Source organism: Phialemonium atrogriseum (genome assembly GCF_030411735.1).
Source record: "Phialemonium atrogriseum strain 8032-3 unplaced genomic scaffold QBC33scaffold_18, whole genome shotgun sequence".
NCBI lineage: Eukaryota > Fungi > Ascomycota > Sordariomycetes > Cephalothecales > Cephalothecaceae > Phialemonium > Phialemonium atrogriseum.
In genome coordinates, this window is record NW_026848155.1 from 320,537 (window position 1) to 342,438 (window position 21,902).

Here is a 21,902-nt window from a genome sequence, read left to right on the forward strand (position 1 = left end):
CTGCATCAGGCACAATTGACCTTGATTCTAGAAGACCCACAGGGGGTTAGACCTTCCGGTGGCAGGTAGAGTTCGCGGACTTTCCCGAGCTTCACTAGATGGCTTTGCCGAGAAGCCTTCGAGGTGGTACTGGGTGCAATTCTTGGACCTAGCAATTTTTTTTTGAAGAAGAGTTAAGACACACCTTATGTTTGCTGTTTAGTGTTTGAAGTCTCGGGTCGTCTCGGTAGCATGGAATCGAATGAAGGTTCCTCAGTCTGCAGTCTGCATAATTGGCAGGCATTGCTCGGCATCTCCGGTACTCGTAGGTAATCATCAACTGGAAAATCGACACGAGGGGGTTGGTCGTATCACAGAGTGCAGAATTCTGCAAGTGGCTGGCATTATGTGGCATCCTTACCCCTCAGTTCTGGAAGACGAATTCCCTGCAAGACTATGGTCCGATTCCAAGTTAGATGGGAGCGAATCGAAGATTGGATGAGAATACTTACGGCTTTCAGGACGTTGAGCTGCTCCTGCGACTGGTCGAACACCTGCCGATATTTAGTCAGGCTCTCATGCAGGACTACCTGCTTCGTCGTCTGCCCCTCGCAGATTGCTTTCATCTTCAGCTCCATTTCCTTGCGGAGAAAGGGCTTGCCAAGGCTAGTCTCGAAGTTCATCCTGTCGAATCCTAGAATGAGGGCAACTCCGAGGCTGGTTGGGATAAACTGCCTCACACCTCTTGAGCGACCTGCTCCTCCACCCCCACCTCTAGCCCCTCTCCCACCTCGTCCCCCGCGTCCCCCGCGGTTACCGCGAGCCCCCCGTCCGCCCCGCCCGCCTGCGGCCGGCCGATCATCGCCAGAGTCCTCGTCGTCCTCCTGGCCGCCTGTATCCCCGGCCCTTCCTTGACCATCAACGGCCCGGGCATACTCCCGCTCTTGGATCTTCGCAATGTGTTCGGCCATTGTTGCATCCGTGCCAATCCCGTTCGCGTCCATCAGAGAAATGAGATCCGCCTCGGTTAGATAACCCGGCGCGGTCGTCTTCCCTTCCATGATCATAGCCTCAGTGGGCTCAAAGGTTTCACCGACAGTAAACTTGGGTAATTCGGAAGTGCCAGTCCAGTTCTCGTACGGATAAACGTCTAGATAATTTCGCTCCAGCACCACGACACCCCGGGCATTGAATGTCTCCTCCCCGTAGGCAATTTCGATCTCTGTAGCCATACCCTTGGCGTCTTCTGAGCAACAGGCCAGGAATCTGCGGACAACAAGCTCATAGACTCGACGCTGGTCATTATTGAGCACGGCGGTTGTTGCGTAAGTAATCGGATGGATGGGCGGATGCGCTTTATCGTCATGACGACCCTGACGAGGCTGTTGAAAGGCACCGTCAACCAAGTTCTGTGCAAACGGCCCCCACCTATTATCTTGTGTTTGCTTGCGGACCAATGTCCTCAGGTCCATTGCTCGATCGAATCGGTCAGTCTCTGTCCTGGGGTAGCTGATGAACCCCTTCTCGTACAGTGTCTCGGCGGCCTTCATAGCTTGTTGACCCGTCATCTGAAGAAACCGCGTGGCCATCTTCTGGAGCTCAACGGTGGTGAGCGGAAGCGGTCTCCATTTCTTGGTCGGCTTTTCCTGGACCTTCAAGACCTTGGCTGTGCGAGCAGATAGGCACTTCTCGTATAGGATGATGACCGAGGCACGGTCGAAGAGATGAACCCTGGACCAGTTGAAGTTGACATTCACGCCGTCCCTGGTATGCATCACCTTGATCCCCCAGAAAGGCTCGGGGACAAAATTTTTGACTCGAAAGTATCGGTCCACCACAAAGCCAAGGGTCGGGAATTGACAAGATCCTAATCGAGTTTGTTTTCTCAGCTTTGAAAGTTCCCCTGGATGTTCCCGGCGAGATACGTACCATAGGTCAGGACCAGTTCTGACATGGGCCCACCCAATGGACGGAGATTTAGGGTTAGAAAACGCGAGAACGCGTAGCCGATCCTCAAGTCGAGTTCTATGCGGGCGGAGACCGCGTCCACCTGCTTATCGTCGAGGGTCGTCAGTCTTCTGGCCGCAGTGAGGATATGGCTGTGTGCTAGGTTAGCACTATCAGCGTTTCTAAAGCTGTGTAGGACTCACGCTCGCTCAGTATGGCTAAACCTTGCCCGCTTAGTCTCGATTCGATTGTTGCCTTTTCTTGCTGCCTCTCGGATCTCACTCCCAATGTGCTCGCCCTCGAGATCGCAATCAGTCCAGATGACCAGAGCACGCGCATATTTCGCCTGATCCTCGATGTTCTTGGCAATCAACTTCTTATCCTGCGAGGCTAATCAACATCATGGAGATTGGAAATATCGGGAGTCGAGCATACATCTGGAACTGTGACTTGAACAGGAGCATCAAATAGACGATCAGGCGGAGGGTACTCCCACTTCCTGAATTCTCCAGGGAACTCAAGATTCGTAAGATGGCCAGCAACGCAAGTCATTGTCACAGAACAGCTACCCCAGGGAGGCCCAAAGTCGAAGTCAAAGGAGTAATTCTTGATGAAATTGAGTCGAGTGTTGTGCTAAGCCAGTGTCAGCATTATGGGCCGGGACATGAGCCGCTAGCCTTGCGTACTGTTTGAAAGCTCCCCCCTGAGAGGTGGTTTGTGACTGCCCGGGAGATGGATGGCTTCTCGGCCACACAAAGAATTCTGGTCATTTTTCAATCGTACAAAAATGTCGAGTTCTGCCAAACAGCGACATGAATGGCAAGAGAATCTGAGGGGGAGAGAGAAGAAGAAAAGAACCAATGTGAAATGGTCGAATGGTGACGGACAAAATTGCATTCATCAGCCTTCTTCACCGTTGAGACGCGCCCTCAAGGCATGACGGTGGGTAAAGTTACGCTCTTGGGAAAGGAGGGACGAGCTGGAAGTTGCAAGTCAGAGAGATTGATGATGACAACATGCCATTTCAGTCTTGATCCTTCGAACCAACGACTCGAGAAACTGCTCTTAGCTCTTGCTTGGAGGAGGGATACCTTAATCCTCATGTCAGTACAATTAAACCCTCGACAGAAGCATGATGTCTCTTACCTGGATAGCGGGGTTTTGCACTACAAATGTGGCTGGTGATGATCTGCCGCGCGGGTCCTTCCGTTGATATGACGCGCATTACGCGCGCACTTCTCGACGAAGATCTGGAGATTATAGGGGAAAGGACGATAACTATTCCTGACGACGACGCCCGAAGCCCATTCCTCAACAATGGCTCTACCATCACTCCGCGCGCTTGAAGAGTGCTCCGACTTCTCCAAGACGGTCGAACCGTTCATCCCACAGCTATACGAGCTTCCGCAAAAGCTGCTGGAGACCATCTCTAGGCGGGAAGGCTTCCTCGATCTCTACCTCGATACAAATCCATTAATCTCGGGCTTTGCTATTTCCGTCTTCCTCGGAGCCGTGTTCTTGGTGGCCTCGGAGGTCAACAGAAATTACTCGCAAGTGGACCGCTTCTGGAGCTTGCTGCCGACATTCTACATAGCACATTTCGACCTTTGGACACGTCTATCCGGGTTATCGAGTCAGAGGATCGATGCTATCTTGCTCTTCAGCGTTATATGGAGCGTGAGTGGCTGAATCGCAGCCAGAAAACTAGAGTTGGTAGCTGACGGTTGCATTGTTTAGGCGCGCCTGACTTTCAACTATTGGAGAAAGGGAGGGTACAGTGTCGGATCCGAAGATTACAGATGGTAATAATGAACCAATATGCGACGGGTGGGAGCCTCATATCTAATCCTCTGACAGGGAAATCATCCGCAACCAAGTCCCGGCCTGGGTCTTCCACATCTTTAATTGGACGTTCATCTCCTTCATCCAGAGTATCTTGCTGTTCGCCCTCGCGGCGCCAGTATACGTCGTTTTGCTATCGACTCAGTTCGAACCAGAAGTCATGAGCTCCGATCTAGCCTACATAGTGATTGAGTTGGGCATGGTTGTTATCGAGGTGTTTGCGGATCAACAACAGTGGGGTAAGCTCCGGCTTGGAGATCCGTTGAAGAGAATATGCTGACCAGAGTTAGATTACCAAAATGCGAAGAGACAGTATCAGAAATCGGCCAAGGTTCCCCGAGGCTACAAGCAGGCCGACTTGGATCGTGGTTTCATCACGTCTGGTGTGTGGGCATACAGCAGACATCCGAATTTCGCAGCCGAACAATCAATCTGGTTCATCGTCTACCAGTGGAGCTGCTATTCGACCAAAGTGCTATATAACTGGACAGCGGCCGGGCCAACATTCTTGGTCCTCCTCTTCCAAGGTTCGACATGGCTCACAGAGCTCATCAGCTCTGGCAAGTATCCTGAATACAACGACTACCAGCGTCAAGTCGGCATGTTTGTCCCGATAAGTTTCTCGGCTTACCGGATGCCGGATGCCCAACCCAAGATCATTCGGACCAGTGAGCTCGCTAAGACCCAAAAGCAGAAGCAAAAATAAGGGCGATCCCTAGAAGCGATCACTAGAAGCGTGCACTCACAATCGGCAACTGGGCGCACAGATGCCCATCTGGAGCAAGAAGGGCATGGATTTCCGAGTTCCGGGTGGCTCTGATTGGGCGTTGGTTCTACATAGCAGAGTGGCATGTAGAAGGTTGATGATGGAGAGGCAGTGCCCCACGGATAGCTTACGTATTAATTTGTACAAACCGGAGCCAGACGACTTAGGTCGGTAAGGTTCCCTTGACTCATTAAACAGAGTTCTTCCGACAAAAAAATCGTTCACCATCAGACAACCCTCCATAGAAAACTTCGACTGTCATGATTCAGTCAGAATTCCAAAGCCCAATCAGGTGGAGTTACGGATTGGTCCCCTGAAAAAGACGGCATGTGGCCCGTGGGCATGTGGCATGTGACGTCAATTTATGCCGGCTCGCACAGGCCACACGGGCGGTGTGGATTCCTCTTCAAGCCGAACCCGCGACGCCGTCACGGTGGATCACCGAACGGCTCCTTCTCACGTAATAATACGGATTAAGAAGGTGGAGTGGAAAGCAGATCAAGGGAAAAAGCCACTTAGAGACGAGCATAGACGAGCGTGGGGGTACTTGGCAGACGTTTTTGACCCATAGCTCAAAGTGCAATCCACAGGAGCATCGTGACCTTCAAGCTTTCCCACAGGCAACGGATACAAAATGCAGATTCGCCACCTGCACCACCCTTGCCTGGAGATGGATCTAAATCGGTTCCCGGACCATGGTTGCCAAGGGATTGTACGCTGAGGCGCCCAATATCCGAGGCCTCTTGGGGGCTCACGGGTGTTGCCCTCCACGAGTCGTGATCGGCATCGCCCGCAACAGTCGGCCGAGTCATTCGCCTCCCAATCCTCGGGTGGTCCGGCGTATATCCCACCCACTTTTCGACTCCACACCTCCACCAGGCAGCTTGGTCCAAGGGGCACACCGGGGTGACGGGTTCCGCCCCCACCAAAATTAGTACCTTGAAAAAAGACCCTTCACGAAGTAGGCCACCAAGGGGAGAAAATATAATTTAAATGACTTTCGCCCACCATGTCTTTTCCACGAAAAGACACCTTCACTTCCACCTTCCACCTCCCGCCTTCCCGTCCATCTCGCCAGGTCTGCTTCAGAAAATCACCATAATGGCACCAGGAGTTGAGGCATCGGCACCCTTTGACCTCCACAGCTCTGACTCTACCAAAACCAACGACACCAGCTACTTTCCAAACTCTCCGCAGAGCTTGGCCTCTTCAACCTCGTCACTCGCGGTGTCCGATTTCAGCCTCCGTCCTCCGCAGCCCAGCCGGGCCACAACCACCTCCTCCACCACCTCCACCTCGTCACAGTCAAGGATCACCCCCATCGATGCCCTGTCCCGCCAGTACCCAGCACCGATACGCGAGGTCAGCGTCGAGGAGATGCTTGCCCGACCGCCGCAGAAATGGTCACTTGGCCACTACGTGAAAAACGCGCGCGAGGCAAGGACACCGGTCTTAGACAAGGAGCAACAAGGGAAAGACTTTGCAGAAGCCAAGAGGGAGCTTCTCGCGGCCAAGGAACAACTGAAGCAACTCGCGGCTGGAGGACGGTAGGCGACGAGACCGCCTGGGAACGGCCGGCCAGGCTGGAAATTGACATTTCAATGTTGGGGTTTTGGCTTTTGAGATACCACCCAGTTGTGTGCGTACTGGGATGCATAATCCGCTCGCACACTTCATGACCGTAAGAGCGGCAGTGGAAAGCGACGGACTAGTCATTTAACACAAGGAGTTTAAGCGGGCGCAAAGGTGCCTGCAATTTGGCGTTCCATGGGGTATGATATCTGTACATATTGTTATTGCCGAAATTGTGCCAAACATCAGGCACTACAATGATGCCCGCAACCCCATGACGTATTATGAATACTGCTCGGCGCAAGCTGATCGAGATCACTGGATTCGAGCCGACAGGGTGATGCCGTATATGACAGACCCAATGAAAGCGCTGAGATTGAGTAGAGACGAAATGCCATGAAGCATGCCGAATTTCTTGTGCAGCGCTACCATCTCCTGCGAATGTGGCGGGGGATCGAAGCTCCTCTTCCCATCCTTCCTCTCTGCTTCGAGTTGAGTAGACGAAATCCAACGGCTGCCGGGACGACTCACCTTGGGATTTTCTATCACGCATGCACCTCGCGGTTGCTGGTCCTACCACCACGAGATTGGCCAGGCCGGCGAGGAACATAAGAGCAATTGGGGCAAGAACAGCCCAGCGATTAGCTGGGGCCAGCACTCCAGCAACGCCAGAGCGGCCACCGATCGTAGTCTTGTCGAGGGGATATGTCAAGGTCAGGACAATGGGGATGGCCGTCTGCATTGAGAAGTAGATAGGGAAGAGCCTTGACTGGAGCAGCGCAAACTGCGCGCGCGGCAGTGTCTGGATGGCGACGATGCCATTGATGAATGACTTGAGAGGTCGGTTAGACGGCCGATGGCACACAGCTGGGAGGAGAGGCATGGGTAGGTATCCTGCTCACATGAAAGAAGGTTGTGCCAAGGAATGTGCCGTATCTGTTGTCGATTAGCACCTTCCCAAGTTTTGTCTAACAGTTTAGAGACGAACGCTAAGATGTGATATGGCGCCGGGGAGAACAAAAGCGAAGGAGCCATGATAGAAACTCCGTGAAGGTAGACAGGCCTGAAAGAAGCAGTGAGAAAACTTAGAGAAAGGGTGATGGTGTTTGATTATAATAAAGACTCCAAAGCTGAGACGTAACAGATGGCGACATCTGAATTTTGATGAAGCTTACGTCTTCTACTCAATGCACTCTCATGGATCCATTTAACCGGTAGACCTAAGTTCCATGCTAATAGCCCACGGCAGGCATAACACGGTATCACGTGATCTCGTGGCTAAAACTGAATCCTTGTATCGCACCCCGATTTAGAGATATACACGTCGCGTCATCCATGTCCAAGCTGCCGTAGGCAACAGTCAGCTCTTGGTTGAGTTCTGGTTCCCAAACCAATTCTGCCCCGTAACATATGCGCATAATTCACTTGGTGCTCCTCTCTGGGGTTTGACTTCCCGCCTGCGACAATGGCCGACAAGGAGGCCTCCGTTTACATCATTGATGTCGGCCAGTCCATGGCCAAGAGCAACGGGGAACGAACCGAATCCGATCTGGATTGGAGCATGCGCTATGTCTGGGACAAGATCTCAACCACGGTTGCGGCATCGCGCAAGACATGGACTGTCGGGGCCATCGGACTGCGTACCGACGAAACCGACAATCCCCAGGACAAAGCAGGCCTCGAGGGTTACGAGAACATCTCCGTGCTCCAGGGGATTGGACCGATGAGTATGACATCTCTGAAGGAGCTTCGGGGCAAGATCCAACCTTCAAGCACTACCGAAGGAGATGCAATCTCTGCAATCGTAACTGCTGTTACCATGATCGGAGAGTTCACGAAGAAGCTCAAGTACAACAGGAAGATATTCCTAGTAACGGACGCCAAAGGCCCAATGGACAGCGAGTCTCTTGAAGAAGTATCCGAGAAGATTAACGACTCAAATATCGAGCTCGTGGTTATGTGAGCTGCGCCCAACTTTGGTTTCTCATTTTCTCATCAGGGCTGACTGTTTGCAGTGGCGTTGACTTCGATGATGCCGAATACGGATTCAAGGAGGAAGACAAGCCCAAATTGAAGGTAAATCTGTCTTAGAGACGTGTGAAGCTATCTCCGGCTTGCTCACTCCTGTCTAGGCAAAGAATGAGAAGATATTGCAGACACTAGTCGGGCAATGCAAAAATGGCGTCTATGGCACGATGGCCGAGGCTGTCGAAGAGCTCTCTATGCCGAGGATCAAGCCAGTCCGGCCCTTCAAGAGCTATGATGGGCCCCTTACCCTCGGGGACCCTGAACAATACCCAAGCGCGATAAGCATCCCCGTCGAGCGATACTTCAGGACAAAGTTGGCGCACCCATTATCAGCAAGCACTGTAATCATGAAATCCGAGCCTGCGGGAGGCCCGTCTCAGGATAAGGGCGAGGCAGAAGACGTCGAGATGTCGGGCATCGGCTTCGCTAGCGTGAGGCAGGTACGAACGTACAAGGTCAGCGACCCAGATGCACCAGGCGGAAAGAGAGACGTCGAGTTCGACTCCCTAGCGAAAGGCTACGAGTACGGTCGGACAGTTGTGCACATCGCCGAGTCCGATTGGAACGTCACCAAACTCGAGACGAAGAAGAGCTTCTCGATCCTCGGCTTTATCCCTTCCAGCAGTGTGAGTAAGACAGTCGACTTTTCAGGTCTGAAAGCTGACGATGGTATCTAAGTACGAACCTTTCTTAAATATGGGAGAAGCCGGTGTCATTGTCGCAAATAAGTTCAACGAGAAGGCCGAGTTGGCGCTCTCCTCGCTGATCAACTCACTGTACGAGTTGGAGTCTTACGGGGTGGCAAGATACGTAGCGAAGGATGGCGCCAGCCCCGTCCTCGTACTTCTGATCCCGAGTCCAAAACTGGAAGGGGATGCCGAGTGCCTCTACGATGTCCCTCTCCCATTTGCGGAAGATGTTCGAGTTTATCAGTTCCCTCCGTTAGACAAAGTTGTCACAGTGAACGGCACGGTCCTGACGAAACATCGGCTACTTCCGGATGATGAGCTCAATAAGGCAATGAGCGACTATGTTGACGCGATGGATCTTTCCACCTTTGACACAGACGACGACGGGTAAGTGCTGCTCCCTTCACGAGCCGTATACCACGCCGGCTGTCGCTGAACTTCTGCAAAGCAACCCGAAGGAATATGCAGCAGTTGACGAGTCTTACAACCCGGTCATCCACCGTATCAACCAAGCAATCCGCCAGCGTGCCGTGCATCCGGACGAACCTCTCGAGGCGGCAGCTGGTATTCTCCTCCGGTTTTCAGGGCCCCCTGAAGGTCTTGTTGAGCGTGCCAAGCCACATATCGATTCTCTTGTCGAAAGTGCCGATGTCAAAAAAGGTAGGAATGGACCCAGACGTGCAAATTACGCGGGTTGGTTAGTGCTTACGAATTCAAAGTGCCCCCGAAAGCGAAAGGCAAGCGGAAGCGCGAGACTGTCAAGCCGATTTCTGGCCTTGATGTCGACGCCCTGCTGGGTCAGAAGAAGAAGGGGACAAAGATTGCGCCAGAAAACGCAATTCCCGAGTTCAAGCAGATGCTCGCCGCGGCCGACGAAGTCTCGACTATCGAGGACGCTACGAAGCAGATGGGCGAGATTGTTTCCAGGCTCATACGTGATAGCTTCGCCGACATCAACTACGATCGAGCAGCGGAGAACCTGAGAGTAATGCGGGAGGAACTCATCAGCCTAGAGGAGCCCGGGCTCTACAACTCCTTCCTGAGAGACCTCAAGAAGAAAATAGATGGTGGGGATCTAAACGGTGACAGGCGTGAGATGTGGCAGGAGAAGATCGTTGCCGGCCGCTTAACTCTCATAACGGAGCGAGAGACCGAAGTGTCTGACGTGACCGAAGCGGAAGCTAAGGAGGTAAGCTGCCCTATTTCTTTCATTAGAGACTCTATGTTGACAAAGGCCATAGTTTGAGAAGTGACAACCTAGTTGCAGTCCATTGTGGTTGAACGGAAACGCCAGTATTTGCACGGGCAGCTGGAGGAGGCAAGACCTAGGCAGTATTGACAAAGGCGTACGAGCTTGGCTGTTAATTTATGGCTGGGATTAAGGGTATGATATAGGCTGTGCTTTGGCTATACCAGACTATCTCGCCTTCACCTGGCTTGTACCTAATCGGACGAGTGTCAAAAAAGACTCTATTACCGCGACGGGCCTGACAGAAGTAACTTGAGAATCCGCCAGAGACTACTCAGTTACAAGATTACATGTTCCAGCCGACTAGTAGAGTAGATGAGTAAAGGTCTGACCAGTCAGTAGGACATCACGGTCCCGAAGGAAGAGGCGGGAGATATCTCGTCCAGGTCACCAAATGCAATCCAAAATGGCAAGCGCAGCCCTGTGGTGCTCCGCACCGTTGCAGGGCTAGGTGACATGCGGCAATGCTCCTCCATGTAATACACTGGGATGGTGGGCTTGCCCTTTCCACTTGCTGTACCAGTGCAGCCAGCCGTCAGCCTCAGTCTTGCAGGCGGGCCTGTCAACCTCCATGTTACACCAGATCTCTGCCCGTTTGCGTTTGCGCGATACTTGGTAGTTATTGAAGCCGGCCTGGCTGTCATTCATTCTGTTTGTTTCGTGTTTAGATTCCGTGACTGTCAGCTTCGACGGCCATTGTCTTGCGACGCTACAGGGCAATTGGTAGGAACTCCAGCACCCACGCACCCAGTCGGTCATACCTGGTCTTGCGATTTAGGTTCTTAGATCAGTCGTCCTCACTTTGTCAAATACCTAGGTACCTTAGGCACACCTACCTCAGTCTGGTCTCACAAGCAGGACCCAACCTACCTACCTAGGTATCTTCCATTGCTGTGGCCGAGTTTTTCTCGAGGCACTTCCCATGAAAGCCGGTCTTCCAGACTTCGACCAAGTGAAGCAGCATACCGTACATCGAGGAGCAGGACCCGCTTCCCTTCACTCACATCGAGCACACACAACTCCTCGCGTCCTCAATTTTATCCGATTCACTTTCTCTTCTAGTTGTTTGGTCGCAATAGATGAGCTATTGCGCTGATCCTTCCTTCCGAATTTGCCGTTCCTACCTTCCGCATTTCCAACGTTGCCCCTACCGATATCCCGTCCAACCATGGCTCAGATGGGCGAATACCGTAAGCGTCTGGAGATGCTCACGGGCGAAAAGGGCATCTGGGAGGACTACAATCCCGCAAGCGAGGAAGGTTTCCCAGGACGATCCAACCCAGACAGTCCCCAGATGGGGGGAAAGGCGCCCAGTACACATCCTACGTCGACGCATATACGTTCTTCGGCGACCGAAGCGGGTTCATATAAGGCAACTAATTTGGCCATCGCCGAACGATCTGTGGGAACTGCACCGTCCCAGAAGTACCAGGAGAAGATGCAGGCCAACGGCCATAGCACCCCGGGTATCCAGCAGAGAGTCGACTGGCCGGACTGTGGGCTTGAAAAAGGTCAGGTGTCTCCCCAAGGCGCAGCTTTCTGTCCCTGGAAGCTCGTAAAAGGCTATCCCTACATGTTCGTCGGCAAGCGGAACGGTGAGCGGGCGGCGCCATTTTTTTCGACTACTGCTCTCCACGAGAACCGCGTTTGGGATTTCTTTTATATCCACAATCTCAGCCAAACGAATCCCAGCCCCATCCTATTTGTCCCTACATATCAGTTTCAGCAACTCTTGGAGTTCGTCAACGCGAGACTAGATACAGACCTTAAGGTTCCCGGGGGCAAGAACATCGGCAAATTCAGCGTGAGTTTCGGCCGCCTCGGGCATACTCCGCGACCTCGTTTTTTGGGACGGTCCACAGATGGCGAAACCTTCAAGGCCTTGGAGGCCGACATCCCCCCACTTGATCCGACAGATAAATTGGATCAAGTACCGGTGGCAGCAAAGGACGATTTCCTGGAACAGCTGAAAATGATCCACACAGCTATGAACAGGAAGAAGAACTCCCAAAGGAACCGCTCCGATCGGGTAGCGAGCCACAAGGCTTGGGGTCGATCTATCAAGCGTGTGCAGCGCTACCTAGGCCTTCGACAGAAAGCGACGACTCGCGAGGGCAACGTTCCAGGACCCGGGAACAGCCTGAATCTAGATTGCCCCACCACATCAGAGCCTGAAGGCTCGGTGGTCTTCATCGCCGTTGACATCGAGGCGTACGAGTTCAACCAGGACATCATCACCGAGGTTGGTTTAGCCATCTTCGACACTCTGAAGATCCGGAAGACGCCGCCAGGGAAGGGAGGGAGAAACTGGATCCCGCTCATCGATGCTCGCCATATTCGCATCAAGGAAAATGCTTGGGCCCGCAACAGACGACATGTCCAGGGTTGCCCGGCGAACTTCGACTTTGGGTGAAATGCCTTCTCCTTGGGTCGTGGATAAACAAAGTACCATAGCTAACACGCGGCAGGACAAGCGAATTTGTTAAGTGCAAAGATGTCGCGACGTTCATCGCGAGAATTATGGAGGCGGCTTCATCAACCAAATCCTTCGCCGCCCCGGGAGTGTCGGTGGTCAAGAAACGGCCCATTGTTCTCGTGTTCCACGACTCCAGTCAAGATGTGAAATATCTCAAAGCACTGGGCTTCGACATCTATAAGACCGAGAACATCGTTGAGTTTGCGGATACTCGCGATATGTGCCAGTACATCAAACGCGCCCAGAATTCGACCAAACTGGCGACGATTCTTGAGAGCCTTGATCTTCGATACCGATTCCTACACAATGCAGGAAATGATGCGGTATATACCATGCAAGCCATGATCGGATTGACCATCAAGAAGCGCCAAGCGAGTCTGACCAATGCGCGAACTCGAGAGAAAGCTCCCCAGCAGGTTGAAAGCACCGCCAGATACCCCAGTGTGGACGTGATGGGTAACGAGATCTGGTGAGACATTCATTTCGCAAAGTTCTCCTTTAGCTTGCGCTGACTTCTCTAACCACAGGGTACCAACCCCGCCCGAGCCCGAGCCTGGAGAGGACGAAGGCTGGAGCAGCGGTGGTGAGCAGTCAGATGGGGGGGATCCTGTCAAGCCGATCAACCCGTATGCCGACCATGGCACTAGCCAGAGTGGTGAGCAATGCCCCATTCCAAATCCCTGACGTCCCTTTACTGACTGACAGCTTCGCACAAAGCCCCGGAGAAGACTGGTTGGTGGTGAATGGGATGATTGGGCCGAACTTCACATGGAAAAGCTAGGTGCATGAGCATTTGCAGCTGAATCCGGGGTAGGAACTTGCATCCCGCCCGGTACATGAGAGTGAGGTTCGGGTTTAAGGGAAGGGAGAATAAAATTGAGCAGAGAATGATACGGCCATGTAGCCTTGTATTGAAAAACTTGGTCTGGTTGTAGGTAGTTGGAATGGCTCTACCTCAAATAGCCCTCTACCATAGAAACACCAAGATGCTTTCGACCCTTGACTCCCAAACGCCGTTGCTATGTTTGATCTATATGGTACAAGAGTACAGGACTCTGTCAAGGATGGGGAGGACTGGTTCAACCCAGACAGGGAGACGGCTTATCGGGAGCCGGGGCCTCGATCGACAGTCGACCACTTCACACTTCGAAGCGAAGACCGACGAAGGGTGGCGGATGCGCTCGCATCCTCGTGGAGGATGTCGCGACCGGTCGTTATCCGTTCTTCTCCAGGAACTCCTTCGCCTCGTTGACTTTCGTGGCTAGGTAGGGGCTGCCGCCACGGTCCGGGTGATTTAGAAGCATTAGGGTCCGGTGCGCCTTCCGGATCTTGTCCTTGCTGAGGCTCCTCTCGCTGTTGGGGATGGTGCCGTTCGTTAGCTCGGGCGATGGGAAAGAAGAAGACGGGGGAGGGGGATTGGTGTTTTGCCTACTTCAGAGAAAGAATCAGGGTGGCCTCCTTCTTGTTCATCCGCTGTTCGAAGCCTCCTTTGTAGAACGCCTTGCCCAGGGCCCCGACGCCGCCCCGGGATCTCCTGAATGCGACCAGTCCGGCTCGGCCCTGCATCAAAAACATGTGAGCATCTTTTGGGGAGGAGTGGATGGAGGTGAAATAGGACCTACCAAGAACGCGGCGACCGCGATGCCACTGCCAATAGCAATTGCCGACGCCATGATGCTTCTCGGTGTGGATCTCGGTGGGATTGTCTGGCGATGGACGATGTCGATGGCGAGATAGAGAAAAATATCTTTTGACGCCTCGGCCGGAATGGGCCGGCAATTTGAGGCGCACGGGCCTCCTATCATAGCTTGGGGCGCCCCACCGTTCCAGTGGGACGGATTCCGATGCTCGGTCTCGTCAGTTCAAGCTCATCAGCGTTAGGGAGGCTTGTCCCATTGGAGAGATGCCCTGATAGAATCGATATTCATGGTAAATTGAATCATTGCTACGGCTAACGGAAGAAATCCCACAGATTCATACTTGGGTATAGTGTTGAGAGAAACGCATCATTCCAATAATGGCTTCCCGGTTCATCACACAGAGTGCCCTTGTTTTCCAGCGTGAAGACAGCTCCGTTCTCGAACGTGAACGTGGTGCTGGGGCCCTGGTAAGAGTAGGCCCTGTGTGCCACCTCACTCAACCTCCTTCCGACCACGCTGGCGATACGTGGGCGGCGGCATGGCCAGGCCCCCCTCGACGTCCTGCAAGACCCTCGCCTCCAGGTCCTCCTTGGTCTTCTTCTCCATCAGCTCTGCCTGCGCGGCCTGCCCCGCGCTGGCGGCCCAGTTGCCCGCTCCGCCGCGCCCCGTGGGCCCCGTCTTCGGCCTCGCCATCTGGTCCGGCCCCGCCGTCTGCCCCGTGCTGGCCCAGTTGCCCGCGCCGCCGCGCCCGGTGAGCCCTGCTTTTGGGCCAGCTCCGCTCGCGGCGGCGGCGGCGGTGGCGGTGACCTTGGTGCGCTGGGTATCGTCGCCGTCATCCGCCGGTTGACTCTCTTCCCGCGTGGAGGGCTGGACGAAGTTGCCTGCTCCGCCGCGCCCGGACCGCATGTATGTGACGGTGGATCCTCCCGGGGCGTCTTTGTTGGCTTGCTGAGCTTCTAGGTCCTACAGTTGTGTTGTGTAGAGCGGGTTAGCAAACTAACTGCCATCTGGGGCGGACGGTGTCCCGGCAAAGGGCTCTAGGGTCGAGATTCATGACCTACATATGGCTTGGCTCCCATGGCTTCCGCTTAATGAAGGCCTGTACAGAACGGAGAGAAATAATGCCTGCAAATTTGTCTTTTCGTTCCAATCTAATTTAAGGTTCTTTGGCCGGACGTTCTACAAAGTAGGGTACATGTTTTCATGTATGTCCTTATCTTCCACTCCGTGAGTGGCATTTTACCTCACTGGATGAGATAAGTGACTCGGGGCTGAATTGGATAAGGGACGTATTGTGAAACACTATATCTAGGTAGGTTTGAAAATTGTGTGCTTTCTAAACTTCCATACCTACCTAAGGTATGGTCGCTATTGGAAGCAAATGGAGATGATATCAGAAGTAGATTCCTACATGACCTGGGATTTATAAATTCGTGCCTTCAAATTAGGGGTACAAGTCTTGCGCAGGTACGCGCCCTGAGAGTCATTGGTCCTGCATCCAACATTCCCACGTCTTGATCTTGGTTGACGGCACTGGCTGTAATCGAATAGCCATTTCCGTTCTGCGCTGGCACGGGCTTGGTATTCATACAGTGGCTCCAGGAGGCGTCATGGACTCGTACCTGAGCGGCAACGACAGGGGTTGTGTTAATGAGTTAACCATTCTCCCTATTCCAACATTCAACAATGGAAGGAAGAGTAGCGCCCGCTCAGTGGATACACTGAATAATCAGGGCTAAGAGTGCAAATCCGGTTGCTTCGGAAGCGGCAATCGTGTAGCCCGATTAGTTGCGATGATCTTGAATACATCCATCTACACGTATACGTATTGTGGAATATCGACCATTGGCGAGAGCTTATCCTGCCAGCGAGGGTAGATTGGTAAAGTCGGCAGGGCGGTACCACTTGAAGAGGTACCTAGGTGCTCTGCTGCTGTAGATCGGAGCTTTTGACGGGTCTATTACTGGTCAGGTGCTTGTTCTCTAACGTCATCCTCTTCTTCAACATTCTATGTATACATGTATGCAGAGCTGCCCCACTCACCAGGGCATGGATGACAGCTAGCCTTCGGTCAAAATAAGTTGACAGCTCTAGAAAAAAGGTCACAATGCGGTGGCATCGAACGGCATTAAGTCTCTAGCCTCGCGTTTCGTTGCTTAGGTCTTGTATAGGATGGTGACTGATGCGAAAGGTGGCGACGGGCGTAAATTGGAGTCACCAGACAGGACAATTGATACAAATGTCGGGCCACCGTTTTCAAGTCTCCGTGCCATTTTACCATTGACGGTAAGTCTGTGAGGGGTCCCCGGCCTGGCATCTACCTAGCGCGAGGGCAACCAACAAGCCCCCTCGATGTGCCCTGTGACCATGTCGATTGGTCCAAGTGCCATAAGCAAAGGCAAGATGCTAATTTAAGGAGGGGTTGTGACATCTCCATCCACCCCATTCGTGCGGAAGGGAATCAGCCTGCACGCTGAGAGGCCATGCGATCGCCAGGCACGGAGCTCTTAGCTCTTGAAAATGGAAATTTTTGCGTTTGACAAGTTTTGCGGGCGAATTACGTCTTCCTAGTGCTGTGTTTCGCTATTCCTCCAGTGTACGGAGTACGCATGTACTGTTGCGAGGAGTACACCCTCCCCAGCAGAACTTCGACCGCTGATCTTTTCCCAATCCAGACGTTGAGTATGTTGTACCTGCGATGAGCTGCATGAACAGGGATAAGGTGCTGTTCCTTAGCGCCTCCCGCCTTTCCACTGTGATCTACGCATAGAGTTAGTTTAATATTCCGGATGTATGTACATGTCGTCCAAGTACTGATACTTTAAGTTTGCCCAATATTGGCTCAATGAAAGGGAGGTGGCGAATCACTCGGCTTTTGACCAGCATCAGCTTTTAAATTTCCCTCGGTACCTACGACATTGACGGATCCGTACGCCTTGGCTGATAAAAAATCTCTGAACTGCCTCCATATCCTGATGCAAAGCCCTTAAGGGAAGGTGATAGTTAAAAATAAAATAAAAAGGAGGGGTAACAGGCACGGATATGTTGACGGTAAGTAAGTACAAGAAGATAAGGGATCTGTCTTCAGTGAAGGACACTATAAGATCAAGGAAGTGCGCGAGCGACCTAACGGGATGGGGGAAGCGCGACGAGCTGCAGCAAGTGGAAGTCCAGGAACAGAACCCCCGCGTACACCGTACCCATTGTATGCTGGAAATTGTAGGGGTACCAGCTACCAACCCCAGAAAATTCGTTAGCATATAACCACGGCTACAAGGATATGCTTTCTAATTCGTTTACAATTCAAACACACTCCTCTAGATGTCAAATTGCAGATTTTGTGGATTTCTGATAGGGGCTCCTTGCTTGAAGTATGGACGTTAATAAACTTTACGGGGACTTGTAAGCAAGGAAAGTACCAGAGCAGGTTGGGACCATCGCTATACACAGAGGCATTGACACATATTGGTCTTAGCCTCTTTCTCAGGGCATAGCACTTGATGCCATTGTTAAATGCCCCTTCGGGCTCTATGGCTACCTATCACGGCCTTGCAGACCTGCCACCAAGGCGACCAGCAGCCAAAGCTTGCAACCTAGCCCCATCGAGCTTGGGTAATTCGCTCACGCCTTTCTGAGTCGGCGCAGGTAGGAAGCCAGCGGCAACTAGGTACGCCAAGTATGTGCCTACAGTCTGCACGGTTAAGGCGTTTGCAGCTATAGGGCCCCCTTGGTTCCCCGTCTCTTTATCATATTGGCCCAGCGCTGCTGCCGCATTGGAATCATCCAGCTCTGGAGCAACAGTGTCTGTAGGCAGGTCCCCCACAACGAAGTGGAATAAGGGGAGGAGGGCATGCTCCTCCTCCTTGGTGTCATCGCTGACGTATTCCTTGATCTTCGCGCACCACTCCCGGTACGACACCATCGGCGCGCGATACCCATACACCTCTAGAGCGCCAATCCATTCATTCAACGTCAGGCGCGGACGGCTGGTGACCTGAGCCACGCCCAGGGACTGCCCGATAACAGCAGGGAGATGGAACGCGGCAGCGACGACGATGCGGCTGACCTGCGTGACGGGGACCGCGTTGACCGTGTTCGCAATGTCGGGACGCGCTCCCGCCTGCAGACACCCCTTCCACAGCCGGACCAGGAAGTCGTCCGTAACCGAGATGCCGGATCCTGGGTCACCCGTGATGTATCCCGGGCGGATAATGGCGCCCACTAGGCCCCGCCGTCCAGCCTCGCGCACGATGAACTCGCTCGCCCACTTGGACTGCCCATATCCCGTGCCAAGACCCTTGCGACTGCCTTCAAGGTCGTCAGTCTCCAGCACAGAGGCTCCGGCCTTCCGCGAGAGTTCGACGTAGTAGCCGTTATCCAGCGTCGAGGTTGAGCTGATAAATGCCAATCGCTTGGGCTTTCCGGTGACGCAGAGCCGGAGGCAAGTCAGTGTGCTAAGCACATTGGCCGCCCGGAGGCTGGAGTACGGCAGCATCCAGTTGACCTGGGCGCCGTTATGGATGACGACGTCAACCTCTTCGACGAGGCGGTTCCAGGTGCTTTGGGATAGACCGAGCTGTCCCTTGGAAATATCCCCTACCACGACCTCAAGCCTGGATGTGGATGTCCAAGATGGGGACCACAGGCCGTACGTCTTGGTTATGTTCTCGAGTCGAGCTAGACCTGCCGCTGCGTCCTTGGCTCGCACGTGCGCAATAACATGAGCCTTGGAGGGGCCCTCAAGGAGCTCGCGGAGGATGTATGAGCCAAGGAAGCCCGTAGCACCGGTGAGCATCACGGTAGGAGGAGTGTTTGCGTAGTCCGAGTCTATCTCTGCGCTCCGGATAGACGCGGGAAGTTGACGCACGAGATCCCTTGCATCCGCTGCGTACGCCTCGTCCTTGACATTTCCGTCTCCGGGGAGAGGCATCGCATCTAGGCGCAGCCCAATAGGGTCTTGGGCGCGATCGATCTCTGCCGCCAAGGCCTCGAGGGTCTGAGACTGGAATATCGCACTCACTGGCACGTCGATATCCTTCCATTCGTTCTTTAGACGGAAAAACATCTGCTGTGCGAGGATGGAGTGGCCGCCTTCATCGAAAAAGTTGGACTCTGGCACAAACATCCGTGCAGAGCGGTTAGGGAGGATCGATGCCCATATCGTAGCTAGTCGAGTCTGGGTGTCGGTCATATTGGCAACCGTGGACGAAGCCCTCCTCTTGGCGAGGGCAGCAAGATCTGCCGCGTCGGGGAAGGGGAGCTGTGGTTTGTCTATCTTGCCGTTTGGATCTTGGGGTTATGTGTTAGCCTAGAAAGTGGTATCTTCTTCATCAAGGGAAACATACTCAAGGGCATCCGAGCCAGAGGAATGAATATGCTTGGAATGGCGTATTTAGGAACCTTGGTCGCAAGGAACTTCTTGCAGTCTTCTGACAGCGACTTGAATCGCCTAAGCATTCCAGCCATCGACTCGTCCTGTAAGTCGTGCTCGACAAACCTCCCATCTTCCTCCTGCTGAAGGTGCTGGAACCAACGGTTTGTCTCTGGGACGAAGTACGTGACGAGGGTTGGCTCCTCGTCCTTGTCTCTTCGAACAATGGTGACGTTTTCGCGTATGAACTGGTACTCTGATAGGTATATATCGATCTCGCCCAGCTCGATCCGGAAGCCACGGATCTTGACCTGCGAGTCAATACGGCCTGTACATTCGACACTTCCATCATCACGGGTTCGGCCGAGATCGCCGGTTCTATAAATGCGATCTCGTGGTCCCTTCCAAGCAGGGGTCCCCGAAGCAATGTGCTGGTCATACTGCTGCACCCACTTAGCAGGATCGACAAACCAGTTAAGAAGAAACTTGGACCGGTTGAGTTCCGCCGTCTTGTCGTCGTCTCCAAGGTACCCCTCTGCGAGGCCCCCTGCTCGAAGGAACAGTTCTCCTTGCTCGCCTACGCCACAGAGCTTGGTCCTGTCCTCGCGATCGACAACTAAGAGTTGGGCATTCAGCATGCCTTGGCCAACCGGAATAACATCCGGCAACTGATCCAGAAATGCAGGGTCCTTAGACTTGCTTGGAACCTCGAAAAACGACACGGCACGCTGCGTTTCGGTCGAGCCATAGAGGTTTATCACCGTAGCATCTGGTGCAAGGTCGCGCAGCTTCCTGCAATCCTTCTTGGTCAGGAGATCACCCACGAAGAAGGCGTTCCGAAGCGAGGGGAACTGGGTTGTGGCGCCGCCCACAAGGATCTGGCCCATGGCGGGAGTCAGGTGGGTTACCGTGACGTTGTGCTCGTTCATCCATTCCGCGAGCAGCTCGTAGGTAATCACATCAGCGGGAGGGATGACTATTTTGGCACCTAGGAAGAGCGGGGTGAAGATATCTCTCTTTGTATGCACTCGTTAGACATTCCGTATTACAGACGATAGTAATAGGGATATTCGGATAGAGGTAGCTTACTTGGATTGGATCATGAGCAATGCCGGACAGCATGGTGAACCTGTCGCCTTCCGAAAGGCCAAATCTCTCTGCCATCCAGGGGAAGTAATGGGTCAATGAGAAATGGCGGCCTTGGACGCCCTTCGGCCTGCCCTCTGATCCGCTCGTAAAACTCAGAGTTGGTATCGAATCTGGGCCAACTGAGACATTGGGAAGTTCCTCTCTGCTAGAGAGGTAGGGCTCAAGACAATCTTTGCCGTCGACATTGCCCCCCTTAAGTTCCCCATTATCGGAAAGCTCTAGGGCTGGAATAGTAGACTTGATGCTGAGGTTGCTAGCGACGAAGTCCATAACAAGGTCAGAAGGCTTGCCGGATTCCTCATTGGCCCTCTGGATATAGACCAGGAATCTAGGGTTCGCGACGTCCAACAGTACCTTCTGGCGCTCTGGAGGGTACTGTGGATCAAGCACACTGACAGTTGCTCCAGCCTTGAGGGCGCCCATATAAGCAACCACAAGGTCAACCCTACACCCATGTCACTCAGTGACAAGAAGAAGCAGACGAGCAGAGAAAGAACAGACCCTCGAAAGGCATATATCATGACAACATCTCCCACTTCACACCCATGTAGCACAAAGTGGTTTGCCAACTGGTTGGAACTCTCATTGATCTGGCGATATGTGAAAGTTCGCTGAGCAGTTCGTGGGCTCTTGGTTTCAATGACACATTCTCTGTCTGGGAACCTCTTGGCATTGGCTGCGAATATCTCATGGATGGCTGCAGCAGAGAGGTGAGAACTTGCTCAATAAAGGATGCATCGTCATATCATACCTCCACCATAATCGCCCCAATGGAGGTCGATTGTCGGATCCGGGGGGCCGGAATACTTGATTTCAGACGACATCTTCAACAGAGCAAGAGAAAACCGGCGGATCCCGATCTCTTTGCTTAGTTCTTCTCCCGTCGGCTGTTGGCAATGGCGATTCCTGTCATGTAGGTGGTCGAAATAAATATATATACCTGCCAACTCGGCCAGCTCAAGGTGCCGGTGTCGGGCTGTGAGTCAAGCCCCTCAATAAAAACTATCCGCCCCACTGTCTCTATCCCAAGCTACCTACCTGCCAACTTCACCTCCAGCAAACATCCAAACCTCAAAGTATTCACTATAGGACCGAATAATATATGTACTCGAAAGATGGGTTCTATCAACCTTGTCACTTCGAAGCTTGCGTGCTAGTTCTTGTACACAGGGGCGGGAGCTGGGTCTGAAGCGG

At 53.2% G+C, this 21,902-nt stretch overlaps 9 protein-coding genes across 9 annotated transcripts; 4 read left to right on the forward strand and 5 right to left on the reverse strand.

The window, feature by feature from the left end:
* Positions 1 to 403: 403 nt before the first annotated feature.
* On the reverse strand, positions 404 to 2,696 carry QBC33DRAFT_454639 (DNA topoisomerase; the record flags this gene model as incomplete). Its single annotated transcript, XM_060424738.1, has 6 exons — positions 404 to 433; positions 492 to 1,846; positions 1,909 to 2,078; positions 2,130 to 2,308; positions 2,362 to 2,559; positions 2,613 to 2,696. The coding sequence occupies 6 exons, from the start codon at positions 2,694 to 2,696 to the stop codon at positions 404 to 406; spliced, it is 2,016 nt and encodes a 671-aa protein (XP_060281900.1).
* Positions 2,697 to 3,126: 430 nt separating this feature from the next.
* Positions 3,127 to 4,851, forward strand: QBC33DRAFT_543631 (uncharacterized protein). The gene is made up of 4 exons (XM_060428389.1): positions 3,127 to 3,603; positions 3,664 to 3,728; positions 3,784 to 4,007; positions 4,059 to 4,851. The coding sequence occupies exons 1-4, from the start codon at positions 3,244 to 3,246 to the stop codon at positions 4,472 to 4,474; spliced, it is 1,065 nt and encodes a 354-aa protein (XP_060281901.1). The 5' UTR covers positions 3,127 to 3,243; the 3' UTR covers positions 4,475 to 4,851.
* A 784-nt stretch (positions 4,852 to 5,635) lies between these two features.
* QBC33DRAFT_560609 (uncharacterized protein) lies at positions 5,636 to 6,085 on the forward strand (the record flags this gene model as incomplete). Its single annotated transcript, XM_060430073.1, has 1 exon — positions 5,636 to 6,085. The coding sequence occupies one exon, from the start codon at positions 5,636 to 5,638 to the stop codon at positions 6,083 to 6,085; it is 450 nt and encodes a 149-aa protein (XP_060281902.1).
* A 168-nt stretch (positions 6,086 to 6,253) lies between these two features.
* On the reverse strand, positions 6,254 to 7,227 carry QBC33DRAFT_131287 (uncharacterized protein). The gene is made up of 4 exons (XM_060422051.1): positions 7,095 to 7,227; positions 7,009 to 7,042; positions 6,638 to 6,938; positions 6,254 to 6,588 (listed from the first exon to the last, which is right to left on the reverse strand). Exons 1-4 carry the CDS (start codon positions 7,139 to 7,141, stop codon positions 6,422 to 6,424), a joined length of 549 nt encoding a protein of 182 aa, XP_060281903.1. The 5' UTR covers positions 7,142 to 7,227; the 3' UTR covers positions 6,254 to 6,421.
* A 206-nt stretch (positions 7,228 to 7,433) lies between these two features.
* QBC33DRAFT_571381 (SPOC like C-terminal domain-containing protein) lies at positions 7,434 to 10,487 on the forward strand. The gene is made up of 7 exons (XM_060430603.1): positions 7,434 to 8,065; positions 8,122 to 8,182; positions 8,239 to 8,760; positions 8,813 to 9,210; positions 9,272 to 9,483; positions 9,543 to 10,012; positions 10,065 to 10,487. Exons 1-7 carry the CDS (start codon positions 7,572 to 7,574, stop codon positions 10,074 to 10,076), a joined length of 2,169 nt encoding a protein of 722 aa, XP_060281904.1. The 5' UTR covers positions 7,434 to 7,571; the 3' UTR covers positions 10,077 to 10,487.
* A 582-nt stretch (positions 10,488 to 11,069) lies between these two features.
* On the forward strand, positions 11,070 to 13,601 carry QBC33DRAFT_131520 (good for full DBP5 activity protein 2). The gene is made up of 4 exons (XM_060422052.1): positions 11,070 to 12,481; positions 12,541 to 13,017; positions 13,076 to 13,203; positions 13,266 to 13,601. Exons 1-4 carry the CDS (start codon positions 11,241 to 11,243, stop codon positions 13,289 to 13,291), a joined length of 1,872 nt encoding a protein of 623 aa, XP_060281905.1. The 5' UTR covers positions 11,070 to 11,240; the 3' UTR covers positions 13,292 to 13,601.
* Positions 13,602 to 13,762: 161 nt separating this feature from the next.
* Positions 13,763 to 14,221, reverse strand: QBC33DRAFT_454744 (uncharacterized protein; the record flags this gene model as incomplete). The annotated part of the gene is made up of 3 exons (XM_060424743.1): positions 13,763 to 13,901; positions 13,981 to 14,108; positions 14,171 to 14,221. 3 exons carry the CDS (start codon positions 14,219 to 14,221, stop codon positions 13,763 to 13,765), a joined length of 318 nt encoding a protein of 105 aa, XP_060281906.1.
* A 370-nt stretch (positions 14,222 to 14,591) lies between these two features.
* Positions 14,592 to 15,567, reverse strand: QBC33DRAFT_131557 (uncharacterized protein). Its single transcript, XM_060422053.1, has 2 exons — positions 15,250 to 15,567; positions 14,592 to 15,151 (listed from the first exon to the last, which is right to left on the reverse strand). The coding sequence occupies exons 1-2, from the start codon at positions 15,265 to 15,267 to the stop codon at positions 14,681 to 14,683; spliced, it is 489 nt and encodes a 162-aa protein (XP_060281907.1). The 5' UTR covers positions 15,268 to 15,567; the 3' UTR covers positions 14,592 to 14,680.
* Positions 15,568 to 17,729: 2,162 nt separating this feature from the next.
* Positions 17,730 to 21,532, reverse strand: QBC33DRAFT_579419 (putative alpha-aminoadipate reductase; the record flags this gene model as incomplete). Its single annotated transcript, XM_060431134.1, has 5 exons — positions 17,730 to 19,477; positions 19,534 to 20,575; positions 20,649 to 21,153; positions 21,210 to 21,405; positions 21,460 to 21,532. 5 exons carry the CDS (start codon positions 21,530 to 21,532, stop codon positions 17,730 to 17,732), a joined length of 3,564 nt encoding a protein of 1,187 aa, XP_060281908.1.
* Between the last annotated feature and the right edge of the window lie 370 nt (positions 21,533 to 21,902).